This window comes from Ascaphus truei, chromosome 4 (assembly GCF_040206685.1).
Source record: "Ascaphus truei isolate aAscTru1 chromosome 4, aAscTru1.hap1, whole genome shotgun sequence".
NCBI classification, from domain to species: Eukaryota; Metazoa; Chordata; class Amphibia; order Anura; family Ascaphidae; genus Ascaphus; species Ascaphus truei.
This window is the reverse complement of record NC_134486.1, coordinates 416049452-416075667: the sequence shown is the minus strand read 5'-3', so window position 1 is coordinate 416075667 and position 26216 is coordinate 416049452. Positions and strand designations below refer to the sequence as shown.

The following is a 26216-nucleotide window of genomic DNA, read 5'->3' as shown; positions in this document are numbered from 1 at the left end:
ACTTTACTATAATCTGTGGATACATTCATTGCCTTGAGATACAACACACAGAAACATAGATGCATCATAGAAAGTCATAAAATCTACTCCAAGGAACTTTTCATGGTCCCACGGTTTAACAAAGTATCCGGCCGCTCCTCCTTCTCTTACCGTGCACCCCAAAACTGGAACAATCTACTGGAGACTCTCACAGCCCAAAACTGACATCTCACGTCTGACGTCCTCTGGCTGTATGCCAAGAATGCACTCACAGACCTTGCAAACCTCTGATAGTGTGATATAGCGCCACCATGCAAACCCAACTAGTTTCGCTTACTGTCACGGTGGACCAGTACTTATTAACACTTTTATATGTTTGGGATTACCGATTGAGCATAACAAGGCGGGCAAAATAAATTGTCATTTATTTCTTTACAGACAAACACACGACAACCTCAGAATACACTTAATAATCACTTACTGGGATGGGGAAACGAAATAAATTGTCCATTGAGCGAAAGGTGAAGAAACAAAGTCTCTGGGTTACAATCCTTTTGGTTAGGGCGCAACTTGCCTGCCCGATATTTCCATCAAATGTAAAAAGTTCGTTCTGGTTCGTTGGGGTTCGTTCTGAGATCCCCAGCGCTAACGAATTCCTGAAGTAGGGGTAAATCCTTGGTTACGATGTTTTAACCCCTTGCGTTCTGGAACCGCTACCGCTGTACTTGGACGGGATCTTGAACCACGTTTGAAGAAATCATGAATCACACCGGGACTGGGGCTGCAAGCATCTTTATAGGGTTAAGGGTCCTATACTTAGCATCTGCACCCAATTGCACGGAGCATGTGCTAACTTGACACCTAAGCTGCTTAGCACACTGGGTCCCACTGCTTCCCTGGTGACAGTAAGTCTGGGATTTGGCTACCACGTGTGACTGCCCCATACAGGGCACCAGGATCAGGTACTCAGGGATATTCTGGCCACTCTAACACCGTGGCTCTCTGAGGCTTTTCAATTCCGGCACTTCTCATAGACATTGAGGCATTCACTTCGCAGGGGGCCCTTTGAAGTGAGGAGATGAAAGACCCTCAGCTCATTTACTCTTAACATATATGCATGTTAATACATTCATTGCTGGGCACAGGAAAAGCTTCCTGCTGGTACCTTTTAAAACATAACTAAAATACGGTTTATCTATATATATATATACTTTCTGTATGTGTGGGGGACTCCAAACAATATGTATGGGCTTAGTACATCCTTAGCTAGCTGCACTCCGAAAATTAGAGTGCTAGCTTGCTCCTTGTGTCTGTAACACAATTGGCCCAATTCGCATACATTGCTATTACTAGAGTCAGGTAATGGACTGCAAAATGGGGACAAGAAAGATGGTGTAGGGGCAAACACATCAGTGTGATGCACATACATTTAACCCCTTCACTCCCAATGCGATTTAGGGTTAATCAGCCGGGTATAATGCCTTTATTAATGGCCTGATTAACCCTTTCATCGCCACACTTACTACTGAAGCTTCGTCAGGGGTTAGATCTATTTTCATCCGGGCACCCCTGACGATCTCTCAACCGGACAGAAGCATTGGACATCGCGAGGTGGCACCTAAAAGAACGGTACTTAGGTGTTAAGGTCTATGGACACTCAATACTGATGGGATAGTGTTTCAAATAGTTTTGCAGCCCAGACCCCCAGTAAGTGTGATTTCTCCTGTATATTGTAACCCACTGCGTATACGTCTGTTTCTATGGAATAAATGGCAATTTGTTTTACTATTTGGTTTTGCTCCGTGTTATGATCCCGGTATTAAGGTGTAAATACCTGCTCTCCCGTGACACTTTCCTTCCTAGTCTGCCCATTTCTTTAACCTGCTTTGATTCTTCCCCCATTTGTTTCTATATATAGGTTACTCCTGCAGGCAGTTTTGGAATTGCTTTACTGTATTCACACCTCTGCTGGGCAGTTGTTCTATGTATCAACTACCCTTTTAGCTAAGGAGCTCCTCCGTTTTCCCCTGAGCCTTCAGCTTCAGTGCATAACCTCTTCTGCTAGCATTCGTCTCTCTCTCTGAAACATGCTTCCCGCCCGCCTCACGCTGTGTCCTTCCCAGGCCTTCCCGGTGACGCTGTTCTACGACCGCCTGACTGGCAATGTTCAGGAGCTGGACGGCTTCCTGCCGGAGACACTCCCAGGCTACGGGGCCAGCGACCTGCAGAGGGACAGGACCATGTCCTGGCTGACACAGGAGAGGCTCTCCCTGTTTAGAAGGTGAGTAGGATGATTGCGTACGCAGTAAACACACAGAGACCGGCGCCATTAATAAAGCACCCACGCATAGGAAGTCAGAACCAGAACCGATGAAGAACATTTTCTGCAGATCTATTTCCCGGGTTTTATTTCTCCGCTTAAGATTTTTGGGGTTTTCAGCTGTTTATTTCACCCGGCCTGGGTGTGTTGTTTTAGGCCGCTGGTTGCAAAGGGTTTTGCGCTCCCCCTGGTAGGAAATATTCGTTGCGTGAACTCCTAATTAATAAATCTTATTACCGACTCAACAGACTATAGATAATAAAACAGTGACTGGTCCCAGGTGTCCTGAGCTCATAGTGGGAACACACGCTTTGCAAGTCCTCAAGCTGCCTCTCTGTGTGTGCAGGCAGCATGGGGGGTATGGCTGTCACTCACTGCAGGGTACTTCCAAAGTCACGTCCCACAATTCCATGCTGCTGCGGATGCAAAGGATGCAAAGCATACCCCCCCACGCTAAGTTGCAGTTTGGGGCCTTACTAAGTGCGCAGTCCCCACGCAGGCTCAGAAACCCACTATTACTGCATGGGAACCGCCAGTACATATTTATTTTTGGCGAACCCCTTGGAGACACCACACAAACCTCTAATAGTTCCCGAACCCCGTGTTGGAATCACGGTTTTGTGGGGACTTATGTATCCTCGTCTTCCAGCTGAAAAAAAGGGTGAAATGAAGTGGTGCAAACATCAGCATCCGATTTCTGAAAGGAAGGAATCCCACTGAAAGCATCAGGATTTTTCTTTAATAAATCTGGTACTCCTTTTTGTCCCAGTTTTGCAGCCAAGAGACTATGATACATAGCCCTTTTAGTGTATGTGAATTGGGGTGGCCATTTTAATTTACATGGGAAGGACATTTTCAGCTCCAGCTTTCCAGCTACAGAATGTCTAATATGGTCCTTATGTGGATCGATGTATTAATGCATATATTTGTAAAGTGTTTTCCTTTTATAAATATCTGGAAGGCTCTGTCTGTATTTATTGTGTGGGGGAGTAGCAACGCCGGTCCGGGTTTTCAGTCTCACTCTGCAGCAGGCCGATTAACAAATCTCATCTGAGCTATGCCTTTAAGTATCAGACAATTCACCGTCTCCATTGCTAGCAATAAAATCAGATTCCACCAACCACGTCTCCTGAGAATTCAGCACTTGCCACGTTTTCCGCTCTGCTCTGAATCCTGAATGCCCGCTTTCCCCACGCCTGGTTCACATTTATCTGAATATGGTGCCTTACGCTTACTGGTTTCAGCATGCTGCCTGCTGCCCTCTCCTGTACTGCAAGGTGTCACTTCATGTACCGTTTCTCCACCCCCCCCATCTCTCTCACAGCTCCTGCCATCCTCTCTCTCCCAGCTCCAGACATGCTACACCTCCTGCCATCCTCTCTCTCTCCCGACTCCGGACATGCTACACCTCCTGCCATCCTCTCTCTCCCAGCTCCAGACATGCTACACCTCCTGCCATCCTCTCTCTCCTGGCTCCGGACATGCTACACCTCCTGCCATCCTCTCCCCCGGCTCCGGCATGCTACACCTCCTGCCTTCCTCTCTCTCCTGGCTCCAGACATGCTACACCTCCTGCCATCCTCTCCCCCAGCTCCAGACATGCTACACCTCCTGCCATCCTCTCTCTCTCCCGGCTCCGGACATGCTACACCTCCTGCCATCCTCTCTCTCTCCCGGCTACGGACACGCTACACCTCCTGCCATCCTCTCTCTCTCCCGGCTCCGGACATGCTACACCTCCTGCCATCCTCTCTCTCCCGGCTACGGACACGCTACACCTCCTGCCATCCTCTCTCCTGGCTCCGGACATGCTACACCTCCTGCCATCCTCTCCCCCGGCTCCGGACATGCTACACCTCCTGCCATCCTCTCTCCTGGCTCCGGACATGCTACACTTTGTGCCATTCTCTCTCCCGACTCCGGGCACGCTACACCTCCTGCCATCCTCTCTCTCCCGGCTCCAGACATGCTACACCTCCTGCCATCCTCTCTCTCCCGGCTCCAGACATGCTACACTTTGTGCCATTCTCTATCTCCTGGCTCTGGGCACGCTACACCTCCTGCCTTCCTCTCTTCTGGCTCCGGACATGCTACACCTCCTGCCTTCCTCTATCTCCTGGCTCTGGGCACGCTACACCTCCTGCCTTCCTCTCTTCTGGCTCCGGACATGCTACACCTCCTGCCTTCCTCTATCTCCTGGCTCTGGGCACGCTACACCTCCTGCCTTCCTCTCTTCTGGCTCCGGACATGCTACACCTCCTGCCTTCCTCTATCTCCTGGCTCTGGGCACGCTACACCTCCTGCCTTCCTCTCTTCTGGCTCCGGACATGCTACACCTCCTGCCTTCCTCTATCTCCTGGCTCTGGGCACGCTACACCTCCTGCCTTCCTCTCTTCTGGCTCCGGACATGCTACACCTCCTGCCTTCCTCTCTCCTGGTTCCAGACATGCTACACCTCCTGCCATCCTCTCCCCCGGCTCCGGACATGCTACACCTCCTGCCATCCTCTCTCTCTCCCGGCTCCAGACATGCTACACCTCCTGCCATCCTCTCTCTCCCGGCTCCAGACATGCTACACCTCCTGCCATCCTCTCTCCCCCGGCTCCGGAAATGCTACACCGCCTGCCATCCTCTCTCTCTCCCGGCTCCAGACATGCTACACCTCCTGCCATCCACTCTCTCTCCAGGCTCCAGACATGCTACACCTCCTGCCATCCTCTCTCTCCCCCGGCTCCAGACATGCTGCACCTCCTGCCTTCCTCTCTCTCCCGGCTCCAGACATGCTACACCTCCTGCCATCCTCTCTCTCTCCCGGCTCCGGGCACGCTACACCTCCTGCCATCCTCTCTCTCTCCCGGCTCCAGACATGCTACACCTCCTGCCATCCTCTCTCTCTCCCGGCTCCAGACATGCTACACTTTGTGCCATTCTTTCTCCCGACTCCGGGCACGCTACACTCCTGCCTTCCTCTCTCTCTCCAGGCTCCAGACATGCTACACCTCCTGCCATCCTCTCTCTCTCCCGGCTCCAGACATGCTATACCTCCTGCCATCCTCTCTCCCGGCTCCAGACATGCTACACCTCCTGCCATCCTCTCTCTCCCAGCTCCAGACATGCTACACCTCCTGCCATCCTCTCTCTCCTGGCTCCAGACATACTACACCTCCTGCCATCCTCTCTCTCTCCCGGCTCCAGACATGCTACACCTCCTGCCATCCTCTCTCTCTCCCGGCTCCAGACATACTACACCTCCTGCCATCCTTTCTCTCTCCCGGCTCCAGACATGCTACACCTCCTGCCTTCCTCTCTCTCTCCCGGCTCCAGACATGCTACACCTCCTGCCATCCTCTCTCTCTCCCGGCTCCAGACATGCTACACCTCCTGCCATCCTCCCTCTCTCCCAGCTCCAGACATGCTACACTTCCTGCCATCCTCCCTCTCTCCCAGCTCCAGACATGCTACACCTCCTGCCATCCTCTCTCTCTCCCGGCTCCAGACATGCTACACCTCCTGCCATCCTCTCTCTCTCCCGGCTCCAGACATGCTACACCTCCTGCCATCCTCTCTCTCTCCCGGCTCCAGACATGCTACACCTCCTGCCATCCTCTCTCTCTCCCGGCTCCAGACATGCTACACCTCCTGCCATCCTCTTTCTCTCCCGGCTCCAGACATGCTACACCTCCTGCCATCCTCTCTCCCGGCTCCAGACATGCTACACCTCCTGCCATCCTCTCTCTCTCCTGGCTGCAGACATGCTACACCTCCAGCCATCCTCTCTCTCTCCCGGCTCCAGACATGCTACACCTCCTGCCATCCTCTCTCTCTCCAGGCTCCAGACATGCTACACCTCCTGCCATCCTCTCTCTCTCCAGGCTCCAGACATGCTACACCTCCTGCCATCCTCTCTCTCTCCAGGCTCCAGACATGCTACACCTCCTGCCATCCTCTCTCTCTGGGCTTAGACTTAAAAATATCCTTGCAACCTTATGGATGGTTGGAGCACCTCAGAACCCCTATACCGGTTCTGGTGATCTGGGCATATACTGTGGGACCCCCACTAACTTAGGGACCCCTGACTGTACCCGGGATACACATATCCCTATGCCCCAATTTACCTTTCTGGTCTGTGCTGAAGCAGGGAAACCTGGCAGTGAGTCGTGTAACTGTTTTCAAGGGAGGATTTTGACAGGGGTGGTGTGTCTATGTGTCCCCGGGAATCTGACCTGATTCCTGGATACATTTTTGGGGTGGCAAGCAACTCTGGACTCCAGTTACCTAGACACAGTCTGGCAACACATTTACCGCAAAACACCCCCTTGAAACTCAAAGCCTCTCAATCTCCACTGGTTAGCACTCCTGGAAAGGTAAAACCCACATAAATCTTTTATTGTCGCACAATCATATACATTTCATGTACAACAAATGTGTCCAAGAGCTGAGACTCTAAACCTCACAATATGGCTCAGAGGTAACCAGCCGGGCATAATAACCGTTATTGATGGTCTGGTTACCCCCTCACCGCCACACGCTGTGGGGTCCCATACAGAAGCATGGAACCCCGCAGTGTTAATCTTTCCGGGAAGATTACTATCCTCGGGGCTGCGAGATCTGTAGCCGCACTATATCCACACAGGGACAGTGAAAATCGCGGCACCCGGGACAGTAAGTGTGGCTACATCTGTATGTTCGCACACCAAGCCCCTACTCTAGTCTTCCCCCAGACCCTCTCACGTTTGGTCACCTCTGTGGACGTGCAGTCCAGTAACCGTCCTTTTGGGCATCATCAATTCCTATCCCCTAATCCCAGTGTTACATCCTTTAGCTTGTGCAGAGCTAGGGCAGAGTGGCGGCCACGGTACCGCACGGGTTTCCTCTGCCGCAAGCTTGGGGTTGTAACAATCTTTATGGCCTCTTACCCTCAGCCCGTCACCTTCTTCATCAGGATAATAAAGGCAAAGTTCCCAGCTTTACCAATTGGTTACCAGTCCATTAGCCACGTACAGTCACAACAGACAGCGTTTATCTGGGCTAATAATAATGAAAATGGAAAACGTGAAATTGGTGCTTAATGCTGAAATTTTGTGCTTTCCAGTTTTGCTACCAGGTAGACACTATTAATACATAAGGGTCTACGTATCAACACAGAGGAAAGTGAGTTTAGGTGCACGCACTGCTCTCTCTTTTGGAGCAGAGTTGCGGCACAAGATGCAAGCTAGGGCAGGCAGGGCAAATTTGGTGCAAAATTGCATTAGAACAGAAAGTACAAGCCTCTTAAATGTTTATTCCATATAAAACGTAGATAAACATGGTGGGGGCTTCAGCAGCAAGAACTCTTTGCATGAGAGGCTGGAGTTGAAACACAGTATAAGTGAACAAGACTGTAACTGGATGCAATGATACGTTCCCATAGTAACTGGATGCAATGATACGTTCCCATAGTAACTGGATGCAATGATATATTCCCATAGTAACTGGATACAATGATATATTCCCATAGTAACTGGATGCAATGATACGTTCCCATAGTAACTGGATGCAATGATAAATTCCCATAGTAACTGGATGCAATGATAAATTCCCATAGTAACTGGATACAATGATAAATTCCCATAGTAACTGGATACAATGATAAATTCCCATAGTAACTGGATACAATGATATATTCCCATAGTAACTGGATACAATGATAAATTCCCATAGTAACTGGATGCAATGATATATTCCCATAGTAACTGGATACAATGATAAATTCCCATAGTAACTGGATGCAATGATATATTCCCATAGTAACTGGATGCAATGATACGTTCCCATAGTAACTGGATGCAATGATATATTCCCATAGTAACTGGATACAATTATATATTCCCATAGTAACTAGATGCAATGATATATTCCCATAGTAACTGGATGCAATGATATATTCCCATAGTAACTGGATACAATGATAAATTCCCATAGTAACTGGATACAATGATATATTCCCAGAGTAACTGGATGTAATTATATATTCCCATAGTAACTGGATGCAATGATATATTCCCATAGTAACTGGATGCAATGATATATTCCCATAGTAACTAGATGCAATGATATATTCCCATAGTAACTGGATGCAATGATATATTCCCATAGTAACTGGATGTAATTATATATTCCCATAGTAACTGGATGCAATGATATATTCCCATAGTAACTGGATGCAATTATATATTCCCATAGTAACTAGATGCAATGATATATTCCCATAGTAACTGGATACAATGATATATTCCCATAGTAACTGGATGCAATGATATATTCCCATAGTAACTGGATGCAATGATATATTCCCATAGTAACTGGATACAATGATATATTCCCATAGTAACTGGATGCAATGATATATTCCCATAGTAACTGGATACAATGATATATTCCCAGAGTAACTGGATGTAATTATATATTCCCATAGTAACTGGATGCAATGATATATTCCCATAGTAACTGGATACAATTATATATTCCCATAGTAACTAGATGCAATGATATATTCCCATAGTAACTAGATGCAATGATATATTCCCATAGTAACTGGATACAATGATATATTCCCAGAGTAAATGGATGTAATTATATATTCCCATAGTAACTGGATGCAATGATATATTCCCATAGTAACTGGATACAATTATATATTCCCATAGTAACTGGATACAATGATATATTCCCATAGTAACTGGATGCAATGATATATTCCCATAGTAACTGGATGTAATTATATATTCCCATAGTAACTGGATGCAATGATATATTCCCATAGTAACTGGATGCAATTATATATTCCCATAGTAACTAGATGCAATGATATATTCCCATAGTAACTGGATACAATGATATATTCCCATAGTAACTGGATGCAATGATATATTCCCATAGTAACTGGATGCAATTATATATTCCCATAGTAACTAGATGCAATGATATATTCCCATAGTAACTGGATGCAATGATATATTCCCATAGTAACTGGATACAATGATATATTCCCAGAGTAACTGGATGTAATTATATATTCCCATAGTAACTGGATGCAATGATATATTCCCATAGTAACTGGATACAATTATATATTCCCATAGTAACTAGATGCAATTATATATTCCCATAGTAACTGGATGCAATGATATATTCCCATAGTAACTGGATACAATGATATATTCCCAGAGTAAATGGATGTAATTATATATTCCCATAGTAACTGGATGCAATGATATATTCCCATAGTAACTGGATGCAATGATAAATTCCCATAGTAACTGGATACAATGATATATTCCCATAGTAACTGGATGCAATGATATATTCCCATAGTAACTGGATACAATTATATATTCCCATAGTAACTAGATGCAATGATATATTCCCATAGGTCCCCACTTTACCTGGAATACAAATTGGCCAAATTACTGCTCCGTGCTCTGGAAGACCCTCATCCACTCAGCCGTTATGGAATCCGTGGGTACAGCCGCCAGTCCAACAGCGCTGCTCTTTCCACCATCCCCAGCCACCCGTCCACTGCTGATCCCCATCTAAATGCTTCCAGTATCCACCCAGAAAGGCTGGTGGGTCAGATCCACAGGTTGCCCAGCCGTACTCGGAGCACTCCTGCTGCAACAGGTGATACGGTCACTGAGCGTGCATCAATCACAGGAGGAACCTTTGTGTATTGTCTATTGAGTCTATTCCTCTGCACATATAGTATCGTAGTCACATGGGTGATATGGGGAAACCTATTGAGCCTTTTACTTTACCTTTATGTAACTCCAAGAGAAATAGGTCACAACCTATTGAGTCTTGAGTATGTTTGTTCTACCACATCAATCCAGAGACAGAATGTACCCAGAGCCTAATTAGACTGGACGACTATGCATGGTGAGATAATCACACAAAAGGTTAATTTAGTTAATCAATACTGTGCTTTACATACTGTATCAATACTGGGAGAACTTAAACCTATTGAGTTATTCAATGGTGAAATAGTAACAGCAAGGAGCCACAGGCCATCATGTGTGTCCCAATCACTGCAGAATATCAAACTAATAGAAACGCATCAACTTAAAGTCAATGTCGGTGATCCCGTGATTGGCCACTGTATAGTTTGTTGAATCATCCCCTTTGAGACTGTTCTTTCTAACTCACGGTGACAGAACCCATCAACTACAGAAATGACATAGGGACAGAAGAAACGTAGAGTGATCACACTGCGTAGAAACACAAAGAGACAACAGTTATTAGTTACTCTCTAATGAAGTCTACAAGACATGTGGACTTTCCAAGATTCCTAGTACACTCTGCTGTTTATACCAATAGCAATATTAATCAATTGATGTTAAGCAGGTTTTCTATACTGTTGTGCTAATATTATACAACTGGTCCACATGACGGACCATCATAGCATGATATAGTATATTGTGACATGTCATGATATATTGTGTAAAATGACTAAGGAATCCTATGAAAATGACATTGTCCTAGGTCATGTGACCATTTGGTGCCAGTTGTACATATCCAATCTGTAAGTTTAAAAGACACAATGGGGGTTATGCAGTGATAAGTGGGTTTTCTGGGTGCTATGCACAAAGCAGTGATACGTGGGTTTTCTGGGTGCTATGCACAAAGCAGTGATAAGTGGGGTTTCTGGGTGCTATGCACAAAGCAGTGATACGTGGGTTTTCTGGGTGCTATGCACAAAGCAGTGATAAGTGGGGTTTCTGGGTGCTATGCACAAAGCAGTGATAAGTGCTTTTAAGTGAGAGAACTGCCTTTATAGCGTGATACTGCCTGCTGTGAGATTCACAAAGCAGTGATAACAGTGCAGTATCGCGCTATAATGGCTACTTAAAAGCACTTATCACTGCTTTGTGAATCTCACAGAACGCAGTATCACGCTATAATGGCTTTTTATCTCACTTAAAAGCACTTATCACTGCTTAGTGCATAACCCCCATTGTGACAAAGAGTAGCCAGCCTACCAAGTGCCCCACTGTCTGTGCAACATGACAAAGTAACACAATTAAGTGTTTTCTTCCATATTTTTCATAAGCTGCAGTGACTTGAATCATCCAGTCTGCCCCTAAATCCCTTTAGGGGACATAGGGGTCATGCACTAAGCAGTGATAAGTGCTTTTAAGTGAGATAAAAAGCCATTATAGCGTGATATTGCTGCTGTGAGATTCACAAACAGTGAGAGACAGATAAGTCTTTTAAGTGAGATAAATGCCTTTATAGCACGATACTGCACTGTTATCACTGCTTTGTGAATCTCACAGCAGGCAGTATCACGCTATAAAGGCATGTATCGCACTTAAAAGCACTTATCACTGCTTTGTGCATAGCACCCAGAAAACCCACTTATCACTGCTTAGTGCATGACCCCCATAGTGAGATAGGAGATATAGAACACTCTTCCCACACAGTGACAGAGTCAAAAGTCATCCATCTGTCACTAACACCACAATATAACACCATTCATAATGGGGAGGAGCCTTCTGTTTTGTCCATACAGTTGCGATGTTACACAGAGACAATGGCGTAAATCAGCAAGATCCAATGATCCTAGACTTCAAAAAGTCACTTAGCAAAAGTGTTTGAGAGCACGTGAGTGAGGTGATATTAACAGAAGGGACCTTCTGTTCTCCTCCCATCACAGTGTCACACAGTAATACATAGACAGAAGGAATCTTTGGTACATCAAGTCTGTCCCGGGTGTCATGGATTTTGTAATCTAACGTGATTTCCCCCTGTGTCAGGATACTTATCAGAGAGTTATAAACTCTCTCTCTTGGAGCGATACGGTGACGTGATTCTGAAGCTCTACTCACGAGATCCAGACAGCCTGCTGTGTTCCTCCTTTGCAGACAGTGGGGACATGCTGGTGTCCGATTCTGGGATCGAAGCCCCGCAGGGTGAGATACAATGTTGGATCATTTCACTGAGCAATAATGTACTAATTATTCTCATGATAAAGTGACAGGAGGAAAGAGACAGGCAAAAATGTTCACACACAGATAATAAAGAGACCTGTACCCTGCGCAGAAGGTGCTGTTTCACCAGTGTAGGACGGGGTGGCTATCCATCCTGGAATAACTGGGAGCAAGGTGGCGTTCCACAGACTTTTTGTTAAGGAAATCACTGCCGTTCCATCAGGTGAACTCCAGTTTTTATTGAGGTATGGTGTCTACACTAACACAAAACCCCCTTCACATTCATACTGTATGTTCAAAATGTGCATTAGAGATAGTCACAGAAGGAGGCATTCTGTCTTCTGCAGCCGTGTCCAGTCCCAATCTGTATGACTATTTTGGTAGTGAGCTTTGCTTTTCAGACCCAACAAGCCTTGAAGTGTTTGCTGTTTCCAGTAATCGTTGCCTTGTTATCAGAGCTACTTTCTGGGCAAGCTACCCGCCTGTCTGAACAAGCTCCTCACCCCTACCACACGCAGCACTTATCATCTGAGATCTGACTCCAAAAGTCTGTTCATGGTCCCAAGGTTCATCAAAGTATCCGGACGCTCCTCCTTCTCTTCCCGTGCACCCCAAAACTGGAACAGTCTACCGGAGACTCTCAATGCTGCCACCAGTCTAAGTTCTTTCATAACTAAGGCTGTCTCACATTTTAATCTGGTCTGTAACTGTTTCATACGCCTATAACATATATTATCTTTAACTGTGCATGCAATGTCTTGTATATAATGTATACCCTGTTCACTTATGTAACTGTATTTGTAACCATGTATCTGTCATCATAACTCTGTGCCCAAGCCATACGTGAAAACGCGAGGTAACTCTCACTCTATTACTTCCTGGTAACACATTTGATAAATAAATAAATAAACATAGTATCCACAATTCCACCGGATATACAGTTCTATTAAGTCTTTATGTATCTTTAGCACTTAGCTCTGTGATGAGGCCCCCAATGCCTGGTACTGTGGTAGATGAGAGATTACAGAATAAATCATACCTCGGGCATACTCTGCCAAGGTTTCTGATCTGGAAGGGTTTGTGTGTGATTACAGAGACTGGAAGGAAGGCAGAAGAATCTCCAGCTGCGCAGAGTGAGACCGTCCCAAGCACTGTCCTTGCGGAGCCTAATCTGGCAAGGTCTGGGTGAGAAGACTTCTGCATTTTCTTCTCATCATGCATTAAACCTTTCTCATTTATTCTTCCTCCAAACTTACCTTCGGAATAGAAATGAAAGCACAATGCATTTCAACAGGACAGGTGAAGCCCGAAGCCCAGAAACTAGGACTCAATGCTGCTCGTTCTTAACCCCAAACATGACCTGGCATTATTAAAGCATAGTATCTGACCACAGATAAGGACCACCTGGCCTATCTAGCCTGCCCATTTCCCCCTTCCTCTTCTGAAACAGGCTCGGGCACACCCCTTTTTGAGCCCTGCCCTCTCTCTAGCAGTGCCCCAATTGTATCTAGTGACTACCTGGTCACATGATCTTCCCCACAGCTTTGCATATTGGGTCCTCTTCTGCTGCACTGACAGCCATTTAATGAGCGCCCGAGCCGAATCTTTGCTGATTGATCACAGGAGAACGGATCGTTCGGCAACTCAGCTAATTACTTATCATTGTGTGGGTTGTATTGATGCACATATTAAAGGGAGAAAAAAATGGCAGCTTGGCCAGCTGCTTTAAGATCTTAAGTCTTATGTCTATCCCAAGAATTGTTGTTGTAAGGCTATTCTGCAAAGCCACTACCCATTCAGTGAAGAAGTCCTTGCTTTCCCCCGAGACTGCTTCACAGTATAGACTAATGTTGTAGCCCTTCTCTTTCGCACTTTGTAGAGCAGGATAGCAATATGTGTGTATGCCTATACTTATATAGCGCCATTAATGTACATAGCGCGTCACAGCGGTAATACACGTGGCAATCATATAAATAACAAATAATACAAATAACAGATCATGGGAATAAGTGCTTTAGCAATAAAAGTAACATTTATTAAAAGGAGTCCCTGCACCGAGGAGCTTACAGTCTAATTGGTAGGAGGAACATACAGAGACAGTAGGCGGGCATACTGGTAAGTGCGTCTGCAGGGGGCCAAGCTTTATTTATCGTTATAGTATCAGCCACAGTGCTACTCATATGCTTCGTTCAGCAGGTGAGATTTAACGTGGGTTTTAAGGTGGATAGAGAGGGTGGTAGTCGGGTACTGAGGGGAAGGGCATTCCAGAGGTGTGGGGCAGTCAGTGAGAAAGGTTTAAGGCGGGAGAGGGCTTCAGATACAAAAGGGGGTAAAGAGAAGACATCCTTGAGCAGAACGCGAGAGTCGGGGTGGTGCATAGTGAGAAATTAGGGCTGAGATGTAAGGAGGAGCAGAAGAGTGTATAGTGAGATATTAGGGTGAGATGTAAGTAGGGGCAGAGGAGGGTATAGTGAGATATTAGGGTGAGATGTGAGGAGGAGCAGAGGAGGGTATAGTGAGACATTAGGGTGAGATGTAAGGAGGGGCAGAGGAATGCATAGTGAGATATTAGGGATGAGATGTAAGGAGAGGCAGAAGAGTGTAAAGCTTTAATAGAGAGGAGGAGAATTGAGTGTGAGATGCGGAATTTGATCGAAAGCCAGGAGAGGGATTTCAGCAGGGGAGACGCTGAGACAGGTTTAGGAAAGAGTAGAGTGATTCTGGCAGCAACGTTTAGGATAGATTGTAGGGGAGACAGGTGAGAGGCAGGAAAGCCGGACAGCAGGAGGTGACAGTAATCGAGACGGGAGAGAATGAGGGCCTGAGTCTTATATGAATTAGATAAGAACCACAGCAGTGTGCTTGGATGTGGCAACTGGTAAAAGCAAACCTCGTGCACACAGCACCTGAAATTAACTTTCCAGGTAGAACATTGTTTTCATTGGTGTATGCCGTTAATACAGTGTGTGGCCAGGAGAGGAAAAGAATAAGGGCCACCCGCCAAAAACACTCACGGTCAGTAATTCCTGAAATCCCTCCAAGGAAGAGACAAAAATATTCCCAATTCGGGGGAAAAACAAACATAGCATTTTATTTTGCTAGAGCAATAGAGTATATGTCATATTACCGATGACATACCATGGGTCCCAGTGCCATTCCCCCATTGATAGCCCATTCCGACACTGTTTATTATATGGTGTACATAACTGACAGGTTTGTCGGGTCAGTGTGGTCAGTGTGGATGGGGAAGGTCACTGTGCATGGTCACTGCTATCACCAATTTGTGCAGAAACAGTCTAGGTTTGCAATACAAAGGATCCCATCCTGTACATAGTATGCATGTGTGCTGCAGGACGGAGGCAGAGCTGCTCTATCATCAGGACACAGACATGGAGTGGGCCACCAAGGATGAAGTCAGTGCTGCCATTGAGGAGGAAGAGAGCTTTTTACAGCAGCACAATTTGACCAGGTCCTCCCTCCAGCGGCTGAAAGAGGAAGCTCTGGGGACAGTGAGTGGAACGACGTTGGTTGTGGGATATCACGGGGCTGCTAGTGCCAAATGATTCCCATTGTTGGTTATGTGCATTCATATTGGTTGAAATATTGTATTCTTTGAATATGGCTTCTACCAAGTGTCTTTACGATGTTATTGCACATCCTTCAGCTGCTTGGCTGAGTGATCTATGAGCTTTCCATCACTAACTGGCTTCCCAGCAAGAAATTCCCTGGTAGTCATCTTGGAAGAGGACAAATGTGCTAGACCCGAACCCGAGAGGCAGTCAATGGAGGGGGTTGGTGCTCTAACCCCTGTAGCGCCAGAGAGACCTGAAACGCATTGCTTTGTTGACCTCTCTGACAGGGAGACACGTTAAGACGATGTTGTTCTTCTCTTCAGACGTGCCTGTGATTATTTAATGTAACATTAGCCCAGATTACGATCTATACATTGCACTTTTATGTCAACAATATAGTACAAATGAATTAAGGTCCCAGAAATATTAAGATACTACCCTATTTCCTCAATTCTAAGACGCACCTTTTTTTCGATTTTCACATGTCTGAAATCGGGGGGCATCTTAGAATCGATGTATTAAAAAAAACATTTTTTAAGTGTCTACAGCACATACCCCCTCTTTTCACTTAACATGTTTCAGGAGAGGTCCCATGTCAGCGGAGGACGAAGCGGGCGGCGGCGACAGGAGAGGTCCCAAGTCGGCAGATGGTTGAAGATGGACAGCGAGTGGGAGTGCGGCGGCGGAAGGTCAGGTCCCAAGTCTGCAGGTGAATGAAGATAAGAAGATGGCAGGCGGGCGTGCGGTGGCGGAAGCGGCTAATAGATCATAATAGCAAGAGCAGAGCAGCATAGGGGAACAGCTTGGGAGGTGCAAACAGTAACACCGGAACTTGACCGGTGTTTGACTTCCGGTTACAGTGTGCAACTCCCAAGCCGTTCCCCTATGCCGCTCTGCTCCTGCTCAGCTCTCCTGCTATTATGATCTCCTGCCGCCGCACCCCACTGCACGCCCGCTGTCTTCTCATCTTCATTCACCTGCAGACTTTGGATCTGTCCTGCTGCCACCCACCCGCTGTCCATCTTCAACCATCTGCAGACGTGGTACCTCTCCTGCCACCGCCGCCTGCTCCATACTCCGCTGACATGGGACCTCTCCTGAAACATGGTAAGTGAAAAAGTAATTGTCCTCGATTGTAAGGGCCAAATCGATGGTGCGTCTTACAATCGAGGAAATACGGTATATTCCTTTCTGCAAATCCTGTTAGACTAGTGTCATGGGCCCTTTTGTCGCCCTCCCAGTTCTTCCATCTCAAATACAGGATGTTCTCACTGTTCACTGACATATTGTAGCTTTCCATCTCCGTGGCTTTTGTATTGCAGAGGGAAGGGATGGGGAAGTTTGTTGACTTCCTCCAGGACACACTGGGTTCTTATCTCCTCCACTTTTGGATGGACTGTGAAGAATTTAAGGAGTGCTCAATAGACCTTGAAGCCAATTACAGCCCAGTGGAAGCCCGCCACCGGTCTGTGCACCTGTTCAGGTGAGAAGGGGACAACTAAACATTGGTCTGCATTGTTCTTATCACAATAAATTGAGCAGCTTGAAATGTGTTGTTGTGCTCCTGTAAACCTACTATGCACTGCAGAGAAAATACATTAAATGAAAGAAATCAGCATGTGGTTAGTTCTCAATTTATCAATGCATTGTCTATTGAGTTCTACAGAGTTCTTTTTCATCCATAGCCCTATGCACATAGTCTGGTTCTTGGATCAACCAGAACAGAGAAAGTGCAGGTTGTGCACACCACAAAATAAACAATAAATAACAGCAAAAGAGGATAAGAAGATGCCGGTGTTACCAGAGAAGGGCAATACAGCCAATTGGCAAAGTAGTCATCATATAAAAAAAAGTCTCCACCAGTTAAACATGATCTCAGTAATGTATTGGAACTTCCAACAGCCAATGTTGCAGCTAACACTGATGAAGGTTGTGTGATGGCCAAAACGTTGACTATTTAATGATGTTTCAAAAAAATTATTGAGATGATGTTTATCTAATGGAAAGACTGGAGATCTTCTGCTATTGACTTAACCAGGTCAGCCTAATTTGAACTCAATATACTGATGATACACTTTACGCTGTCGATACATCATCACTGTGGTACCTTTTGGAACATTTTATCCCAAGCATGCAGGCAGTTCATGAGTATGTGTGAAAGTATGAGGTTTATCCAGCTAATTTATAGAAATTGGGTAGAATGGAGGGGGTGATGCCCTTGGAGTAGATACAAATCCAGACCTGCCCCATATGCTTTGCGGGGGATCTCTGCTTCTCCTGCAATGTCATTAAGTCAGGACCATGTTCATTTACTTTAGATATAATACTGAATCCTTACTTTATAAGAAATGATTCACTCCATAGGTGTAGCTTTTTGCAGGGACTACCTTTCACATTTATTAAAGATCTGTCAGGCTTGTGGCCTCCCACCTCTTCTCAAAATGGACATCTAGGTCTCATACAATCAGGACTTCTATTTTTCTGGAATTGTATTTGTCCAGGACATAGAACCCGTCCTGGTTATCTAAGGGGAAAGCTCCACTGATCTCTCTGAGCACTTCCTCCTTGAGGAACTCCATTGGAGCCCACGGCTGCTTACGCTGTTCTCTGCTCCACCTTCTGTATATGTTTCCTGCAAATACACCAAAGCAGAATTCTATGCGTTCTGAATACTAGAAATACATGTGGCACAATGCCTTATTAGCGCACCGAAGATGCCACACTTAGTTTTCTGTCTTTTGCTTTTTAAAGGTGTATCCAAGGCAAGTACCAGGTGTGTCTGAGTCCTGAGTGCCAGGTAAGTGAGGTAGATAGTGACATTGGAAGTGACATTACTGCTTAGCTAATGCAAGAACCAAAGGACCATAAATACTGCATATATAATACTGAAACTAAGGGCACCATTGCATGATAATTACAGAGCTCCCTCTCCTCTGCCCCTTCCTCATTCATTTCCTCCTCATCCCTCTCCTCATTCTCCTCCTCATCCCCCTCCTCATTCAGTTCCACCTCATCCCTCTCCTCATTCCCCTCCTCATCCCTCTCCTCATTCCCCTCCTCATTCCCCTCCTTATCCCTCTACTCATTCCCCTCCTCATCCCCCTCCTCATTCCCCTCCTTATCCCTCTACTCATTCCCCTCCTTATCCCTCTACTCATTCCCCTCCTCATTCCCTTCCTTATCCCTCTACTCATTCCCCTCCTCATTTCCATTCCCTACTCATTCATTTCCTCCACATTTCCCCTCATTCATTTCCTCCTCATTCCCCTCTTCATTCATTTCCTCCCCATTCCCCTCCTCATTCATTTCCTCCTCATTCCCCTCTTCATTCATTTCCTCCCCATTCCCCTCCTCATTCATTTCCTCCTCATCCCCCTCCTCATTCATTTCCTCCTCATCCCCCTCCTCATTTATTTCCTCCTCATTCCCCTCCTCATTCATTCCATCCTCATCCCTCTCCTCATTCCTCTCCTCATTCCTCTCCTCATTTCCAATCCCTCCTCATTCATTTCCTCCTCACCCCCCCTCATTAATTTCCTCCTCATTCCCCTCCTCATTCATTTCCTCATTATCCCACTTCCTCATCCCTCTCCTCATTCATCTCCTCATCCCTCTCCTCATTCCTCTCCTCATTCCTCTCCTCATTTCCCTCCTCGTTCATTCCCTCCTCATTTCCATTCCCTCCTCATTCATTTCCTCCTCATCCCCATCATTCATTTCCTCCTCACTCCCCCTCATTCATTTCCTCCTCATTCCCCTCCTCATTCATTTCCTCCTCATCCCCCTCCTCATTCCCTCTCCTCATTCCCCTCCTCATCCCCTCACCATTCCCCTCCTCATTCCTCTCCTCGTCCCTCTCCTCATCCCTCTCCTCATCCCTCTCCTCATTTCCCTCCTCATTCATTCCCTCCTCATTTCCATTCCCTCCTCATTCATTTCCTCCTCACCCCCCCCCCCATTCATTTCCTCCTCATTCCCCTCCTCATTCATTTCCTCCTTATCCCCTTCCTCATCCCCCTCCTCATCCCCCTTCTCATTCATTTCCTCCTCATTCCCCTCCTCATTCCCCTCTCCTCATTCCCATCCTCATTCCCTCTCCTTATTCCCCTCCTCACCCCCCCTCCCTCATTTCCATTCCCCTACTCCTCACCCCCCCTCCATTCCCCTCCATTCCCCTCCTTACTATCCTGTCTGTTTGAACTGATTCCACTTGCTGTGATCTCTTCCTTCATACTGTATGTGTTTGCCGTGATACAGACTAACATTTGCTATCTGGATAATAAGTATTTACTGCTATTCACACAGCACATTTTGAAATATACAGGAGAACTGCAGGACATATTATCCCAATTCTACCTACTGATCCCCCTCAAATGTGACACACGTGTGTGATTTGGGCCTTTGTAGATGTCAGGATAAGAGTGGTTGAGTGATAATTTAATTGTAGTTTTTAGACTGTGGGGTCGCTTTATGAAAGTCTCCCAGCTGAGAAACAGTGCAAAAAAACTGCAATAAATGTATCAAAGAAAACAAATTGGCCCGCGAGGCTTAGATGGGAGCAGAACCTGAGACACTCGTCTAGAAAAGACACCTGAATAAGATTACTTCCACTAAGATAGCTGGAGAAAGAGCTAGAGGAGGTGGCAGGGGACCTGGCTAGGGGGACAGTCCCGCACCATAGACCCCCTTCCCCGCCCTTGGTTTACTAGTCTACGATAGTTGGTATATTGTACTTAATAATTGAACAACTTCAATGTGGAATATATACTGGATGTCATCACTGTATCTGTATTTATTGGGGGAAAAAAACAATAAAATCAAAGTTATAAAAAAAAAAAAGAAAACGCATTGAAAGGGCTGTATTAAAGCTGCAGGTCAGGCTCCCGTTTTTTTTTTTTTTTTTTTTTTTTACTTCAATAGTTTCATGTGGTCAATCTCTACTTACCTAAAGAACTGCATAGCTGCCGGTCAATTCGTTCTCCGTCTTTTGATCGGCGAAGTTTGGCGACATCTTTAGATCTGGGGAATGTAAATGGTTGCTATAGGAACAAGCATGCTTGTTAAAATAGAATACAAGAAAATTGGTCTTTCAAAGTTGTGTTCTTACTACAGAACTGATTTATTAAAAAAAAAAACCACACATGCAGGATATTGCTTGAACTGCAGCTTTAATTTAAAGAACTGAGAGTAGACGTTTGTGTTGCGTTTGTATCACATTTTAGAAGGTGTTTCCTCTCATGCCAGAGAGACTGATGCCACCTTAGGCCGCGCGTATAATGCCCGCGACAGGCGACGCGATGCCGTCGACCGCTAGCGAAAGTTATATTTCGCTTTGCGGCGGTGTCGCGGGCGTACTGGCATTTGATTGGTTTAGGGGCTGTCACGTGAGGCGACAGCCTTTGAAAAATCAAATATTGCCGGCTTCCAAAATTCGCGACACGACGTCGCTCCGTCGCATTGTCGCCATTGCGCTAACTATAAGCGCACGCAGCGGCGGCAATGCATTTGTTTTTGGGCGGCGGCGCCGTCGCCCGTCGCGGGTACTATACGCACAGCCTTAGCGTTTGTGCAAAGAGAAGCAAGATGAAAATTATGCCATTTGTGGCAATCTGGTGCAATGCTTTTGCATTGGTTTTGCCCCAGTTTTGCGGGTGGGCGCCCTTGGTAAATAACACGGATTGTGCCAGCTTGTTGTAACCATCGGCAGCTCATTAAATCAGTCTCTGCTTTGGAAACACAAACTCTTTGGGTTAACCATTGGCTGTGCCTGCAGATGCTATGTGGGGTGTTCTCACTCCCTATCTGTGCCAGGTCGCAGGCAATTTGTATTAACTATATTAATTATTAACCCTTCACATTCCTCAATGTGTTTACTGGTCTCAGTAGCTCTGCGTTCCTCTGTGAAGTCCCTCTCTCTGGTCTCTGTGCTAGGAGCAGATCCGGGTATCTCAGCAGAACTGGGGCCCGACCTTCCACGCCCTGAAAAGACCCCAGTACGATGCACTGAGGCGCCTGCGCTCATACTGGGTCCCGAGGTTTCTCATCCATCAGCAGAGGTACCTCTTGGGTTAAGGTCTTGCACTCTCTTCTCTTCATGTTACTATATCCTGCCAAAATGCATTCGTGTATGAGTCATGCTCTAGATTATCACTTTATGCTCCAGAACCTTCTTCCCGGCTCTGTCCCAATAACCTGCAACTTTTTCCATGTTCCATATTACATGAATACAGAACATTGCCTTACTGGTACAAAACAGGTGACATTTACCTTTCAGTGCTGACATTGTTAGGGGGAACTCTTTGAAAGCTGAATAAATGTCTCCAGCATAATCTTGTATTGGTGATGGAGTGACATCCCCACAAGTATAATTTGATTCCTAAATTAATCACAATGAACCTCATCCTCCCCTGTGGCTCAGGATCAGTTCAGTAAGGTGTTTATCTCACTAGCGTTTGATTTTCATGGTCATTTTAATAGCAAATATGTCCTTTTGATAAAATAAAAATGCCCAGATAATTGTTAAAGAAAGCAGAGACTGTTTTTTAGATCTCTATTCCTGGGGACTATCCCTCCTCCCGCATACGTTATTTACACTGTCAGTCTTGGCATACAAGATGCCCTGGCATTCCTGTGTATTACCTCACTATCTCCATATACAGCTCTGCCAACGCATACCAACCATGTCCTTCAGCCCTAGCTACTATCCAGTATTACTCTACTCCCCTTTACCAGCACATGTGCAGGAAATATCATTGTGGAGATGTTTCTTAAAGTAACGTCACTTTAACACTCTCAGTGTATAATACAGGTGTAGTACGGGCTTGTCTGTTTTGTGACCTAGATAAGATCTTCTTGAGGAACCTACTCCATAGAGTTAAACAGAAAAAAAGAAATGAGAGATGAGCACTACTACCTAACAATTAAATAAGCTATATATATGTAGCCCTGTGTAATTTTGGGGTTACATGCCTCTCTCCTCCTGTGCAATAATCCCTGTTAAAAGGGCAGTTTTGCCAGGAGTAATCATGAGGTTTGTCCTCATCCCCTGTGATGTGTATTGTGTAGTGAAGGAAGTGACATCATGCTCTGTGTCCAATTACAGTGACACAGGGGTGGTGCCTACTGGAGCTATATAGTATGCAACACTGCCTGAATTTAGTGTGTGTGAGTGTCTCATCCCACTTGAATGAGACTGTCTGACCCAACACACTGCAAGGGCTCTGGCAAGGATTGTGGCCCTCCCCTAGGGGAGAGGTGGGCAGACTATTCCCCTTACTCTATTAGAGAGTAAGGGAAGAGCAAGGACAGCTTCTAGGGCCCTGACTAGGAGTGGTGTCCAGGGACTTCCTTGAGGTGGGCAACCTTTATGATGAGCGGCTAGAGACCGGCCGCAATGATGGGCAGTCTGCCACTAAAGATGACAATAAAGAATGTCCAATTTGAAAGAACCTTCTTGCCTTAAAGTAGAGTCCTTCAGGGAGAAGCTGCACTCAGAGGTTCTCTTTCAGAGACTCCTCCCTGCTGTCGTGGGGACCTGGAAGAGATGGAGGCGCTGTACCAGAAGTGAGTAGTTCTCAGCATTACCTCACGAGCCAGTCCTGATGTATTTCCCCATATCACCGCGGAAGACTCAGGAGTCCTGTAAGCCAGCAGGTGCACCACACTATAGTACATGTAACATGGGGCAGTTTCCTCACGTAAGGGGCCAATATGAGATGGGGGGGGGGGGGAAACACCATTACATATATATATGTAGGCAATACGATACTGTATAGAGACGAATATCAGAGGCAGCACTCCAGAAAGTAGTAAAAAGAAAATTGTATTAACAAGACATCATATCCAACGTTTCGGTCCTTCGTGCGGGACCTTTCTCATGGTGATGTCACATGGAGTTCTGCCTCTGATATTCGTCTCTACACGGTATCGCATTGCCTATTTGTTCTATACAGGATTTGCACCCACGATATTGATTTACCCGACGGAGTGCCTTTTGTTCTCATCTATTTGCTATATATATATATATATATGTATATATATATATATATATATATATATATATATATATATATGTATGTATGTATGTATGTATGTATGTATGTATGTATCTGTAACGGGTATTACCCCACCCAATCGCATATAGGGGGTCATGCACTAAGCAGTGATAAGTGGGTTTTCTGGGTGCTATGCACAAAGCAGTGATACTGTAAGTGCTTTTAAGTGAGATAACTGCCTTTATAGCGTGATACTGCCTGTTGTGAGATTCACAAAGCCGTGATAACACTGCAGTATCGTGCTATAATGGCATTTTTTCCCACTTAAAAGCACTTATCACTGCTTTGTGAATCTCATCGCAGGCAATATCACGCAATAATGGCATTTTATCTCACTTAAAAGCACTTATCACTACTTAGTGCATAACCCCCATAGAGTGTATGTTAGGGGGAACCTATATGTTACCAGGTGTGGTGCTTTACCTGTTAGGCTCACAGGAGGCCTGAGCCTCTGCCAGTGAGAGCCTGGGGTGAATCCTCTGGAACGATCTTATAATTACAGCGCCTCCATCTGTGCAGGATTCTAGGAGTGTAGAATGCTCCCTGACACAGGACCCACATATATGAACCACATACACCAAGGTATATATAACACAGATTTACTATATGGGCAAATAACAATAACATCACATCATACCGTAAAACAACACAGCCGTGTTACACTCTGCCACTAGCTGGCAGCTATAACCTTGCCCCTACCTGGGCTATACCCTTACACCCCCTTCCCAACCCCGTGTCCAAAGAGTCCAAGCCCACCCAAGTGTGTGAACAGGCCTGTCACATGTGAGGAGCAAGTTAAAGTTGGTGCACGTGTGGAAGGATGTAAATACCTGCCCAGGTGTCTCTATACCTGGGTGTCTTCACAAAGGGTCTACCAGCGCCGCTTGGTCCAGCGCTGATCTGTACCTCGGCGTGGGATGGGGTCCAGCCGGACGTCCCACCGTAAGGACAGTCTCTGGATCAGCAACACAGCACACAGGAACATGCAGCAAACCCTTTCACTGGGTCCCTGCACTAAGGAACTACACAGGGACTCTCCCTGCACTAAGGAACTACACAGGGACTCTCCCTGCACTAAGGAACTACACAGGGACTCTCCCTGGTCTAAGGAACTACACAGGGTCTCTCTCTGCTCTAAGGAACTGCACAGGGTCTCTCCCTGCTCTAAGGAACTGCACAGGGTCTCTCCCTGCTCTAAGGAACTGCACAGGGTCTCTCTCTGCTCTAAGGAACTGCACAGCTGAAGGGGCACAGGGTCCTTACCTAAGGGCCTGTCCCTATGAACACCCACCCTCACTAGTGGGGAGTCAGGGCCTCAGCTCTAGCCTGCGGTTTTCTGGCCTAGGGCAGAAGCTCGCAGCTCTCTGCCCCCCTTCCTTCCCCCACTGTCTCCTTAGCCTGACATGTTGCGGGGGTACCTGCTACTCTGCGCAGGTGAGGAGGGCCAGGGGGGACCCTGCTACATATCTCAATGGTGGTGCACCCAATAAGCAAGAACTGCTATATACCAAAAGAGAAGAAATGCAGCCACCAAAAGACGGGTGCTGCAGAAACTCATAATAGGGGCCCTCAGAAATAAATATAGCAATTGACTGATCTGAATATTTATTGTGAGGTCTTAGTCACTGCAGAGTTATAATAGATCTAGTTGTTGCTGGTACACTTTCTCTCATATTTTATTTATTTATTTATAAAATGTGTTACCAGGAAGTAATACATTGAGAGTTACCTCTCGTTTTCAAGTATATCCTGGGCACAGAGTAAGACAAATAATACATGGTTACAAATACAGTTACATAAATGAACAGGGTATACATTATATACAAGACATTGCATGCACAGTTAAAGATAATATATATTATGGGCGTATGAAATAGTTACAGACCAGCTTAAAATGTGTGACATCCTTAGATTTGAAAGAACTTAAACTGGTGGTGGATGTGAGAGTCTCCGGTAGATTGTTCCAGTTTTGGGGTGCACGGTAAGAGAAGGAGGAGCGGCCGGATACTTTGTTGAGCCTTGGGACCATGAACAGTCTTTTGGAGTCTAATCTCAGATGATAGGTGCTGCATGTGGTAGGGGTGAGGAGCTTGTTCAGATAGCTGGGTAGCTTGCCCAGAAAGTATTTAAAGGCAAGACAGGAAAGGTGAACTTTGCGCCTATACTCGAGTGATGACCAATCTAGTTCTTTGAGCATTTCGCATTGATGTGTGTTGTAGTTGCATTGGAGAACTGTAACAGGGGACTTATCCCTGTTCACAAATGTGCCTCTAATCCAGCAGTGTGGTGGTTAACTGCTGGTAGGCAATTAACTAACACCACCTGC

The 26216-nt window shown here is 46.0% G+C and overlaps 1 protein-coding gene across 1 annotated transcript in view; it reads left to right on the top strand.

Moving 5' to 3' along the window:
• LOC142493975 (uncharacterized) overlaps positions 1–26216 on the top strand; it is a 122818-nt gene that overhangs the window by 47195 nt on the left and 49407 nt on the right. Inside the window, exons 3-10 of the mRNA XM_075598801.1 lie at positions 2103–2260; positions 9711–9958; positions 12091–12246; positions 13359–13449; positions 15617–15773; positions 17159–17319; positions 18588–18633; positions 21768–21896. Of these exons, the coding sequence (XP_075454916.1) occupies positions 2103–2260; positions 9711–9958; positions 12091–12246; positions 13359–13449; positions 15617–15773; positions 17159–17319; positions 18588–18633; positions 21768–21896 (1146 nt within the window). The remainder of the gene's footprint in view (positions 1–2102; positions 2261–9710; positions 9959–12090; positions 12247–13358; positions 13450–15616; positions 15774–17158; positions 17320–18587; positions 18634–21767; positions 21897–26216) is intronic.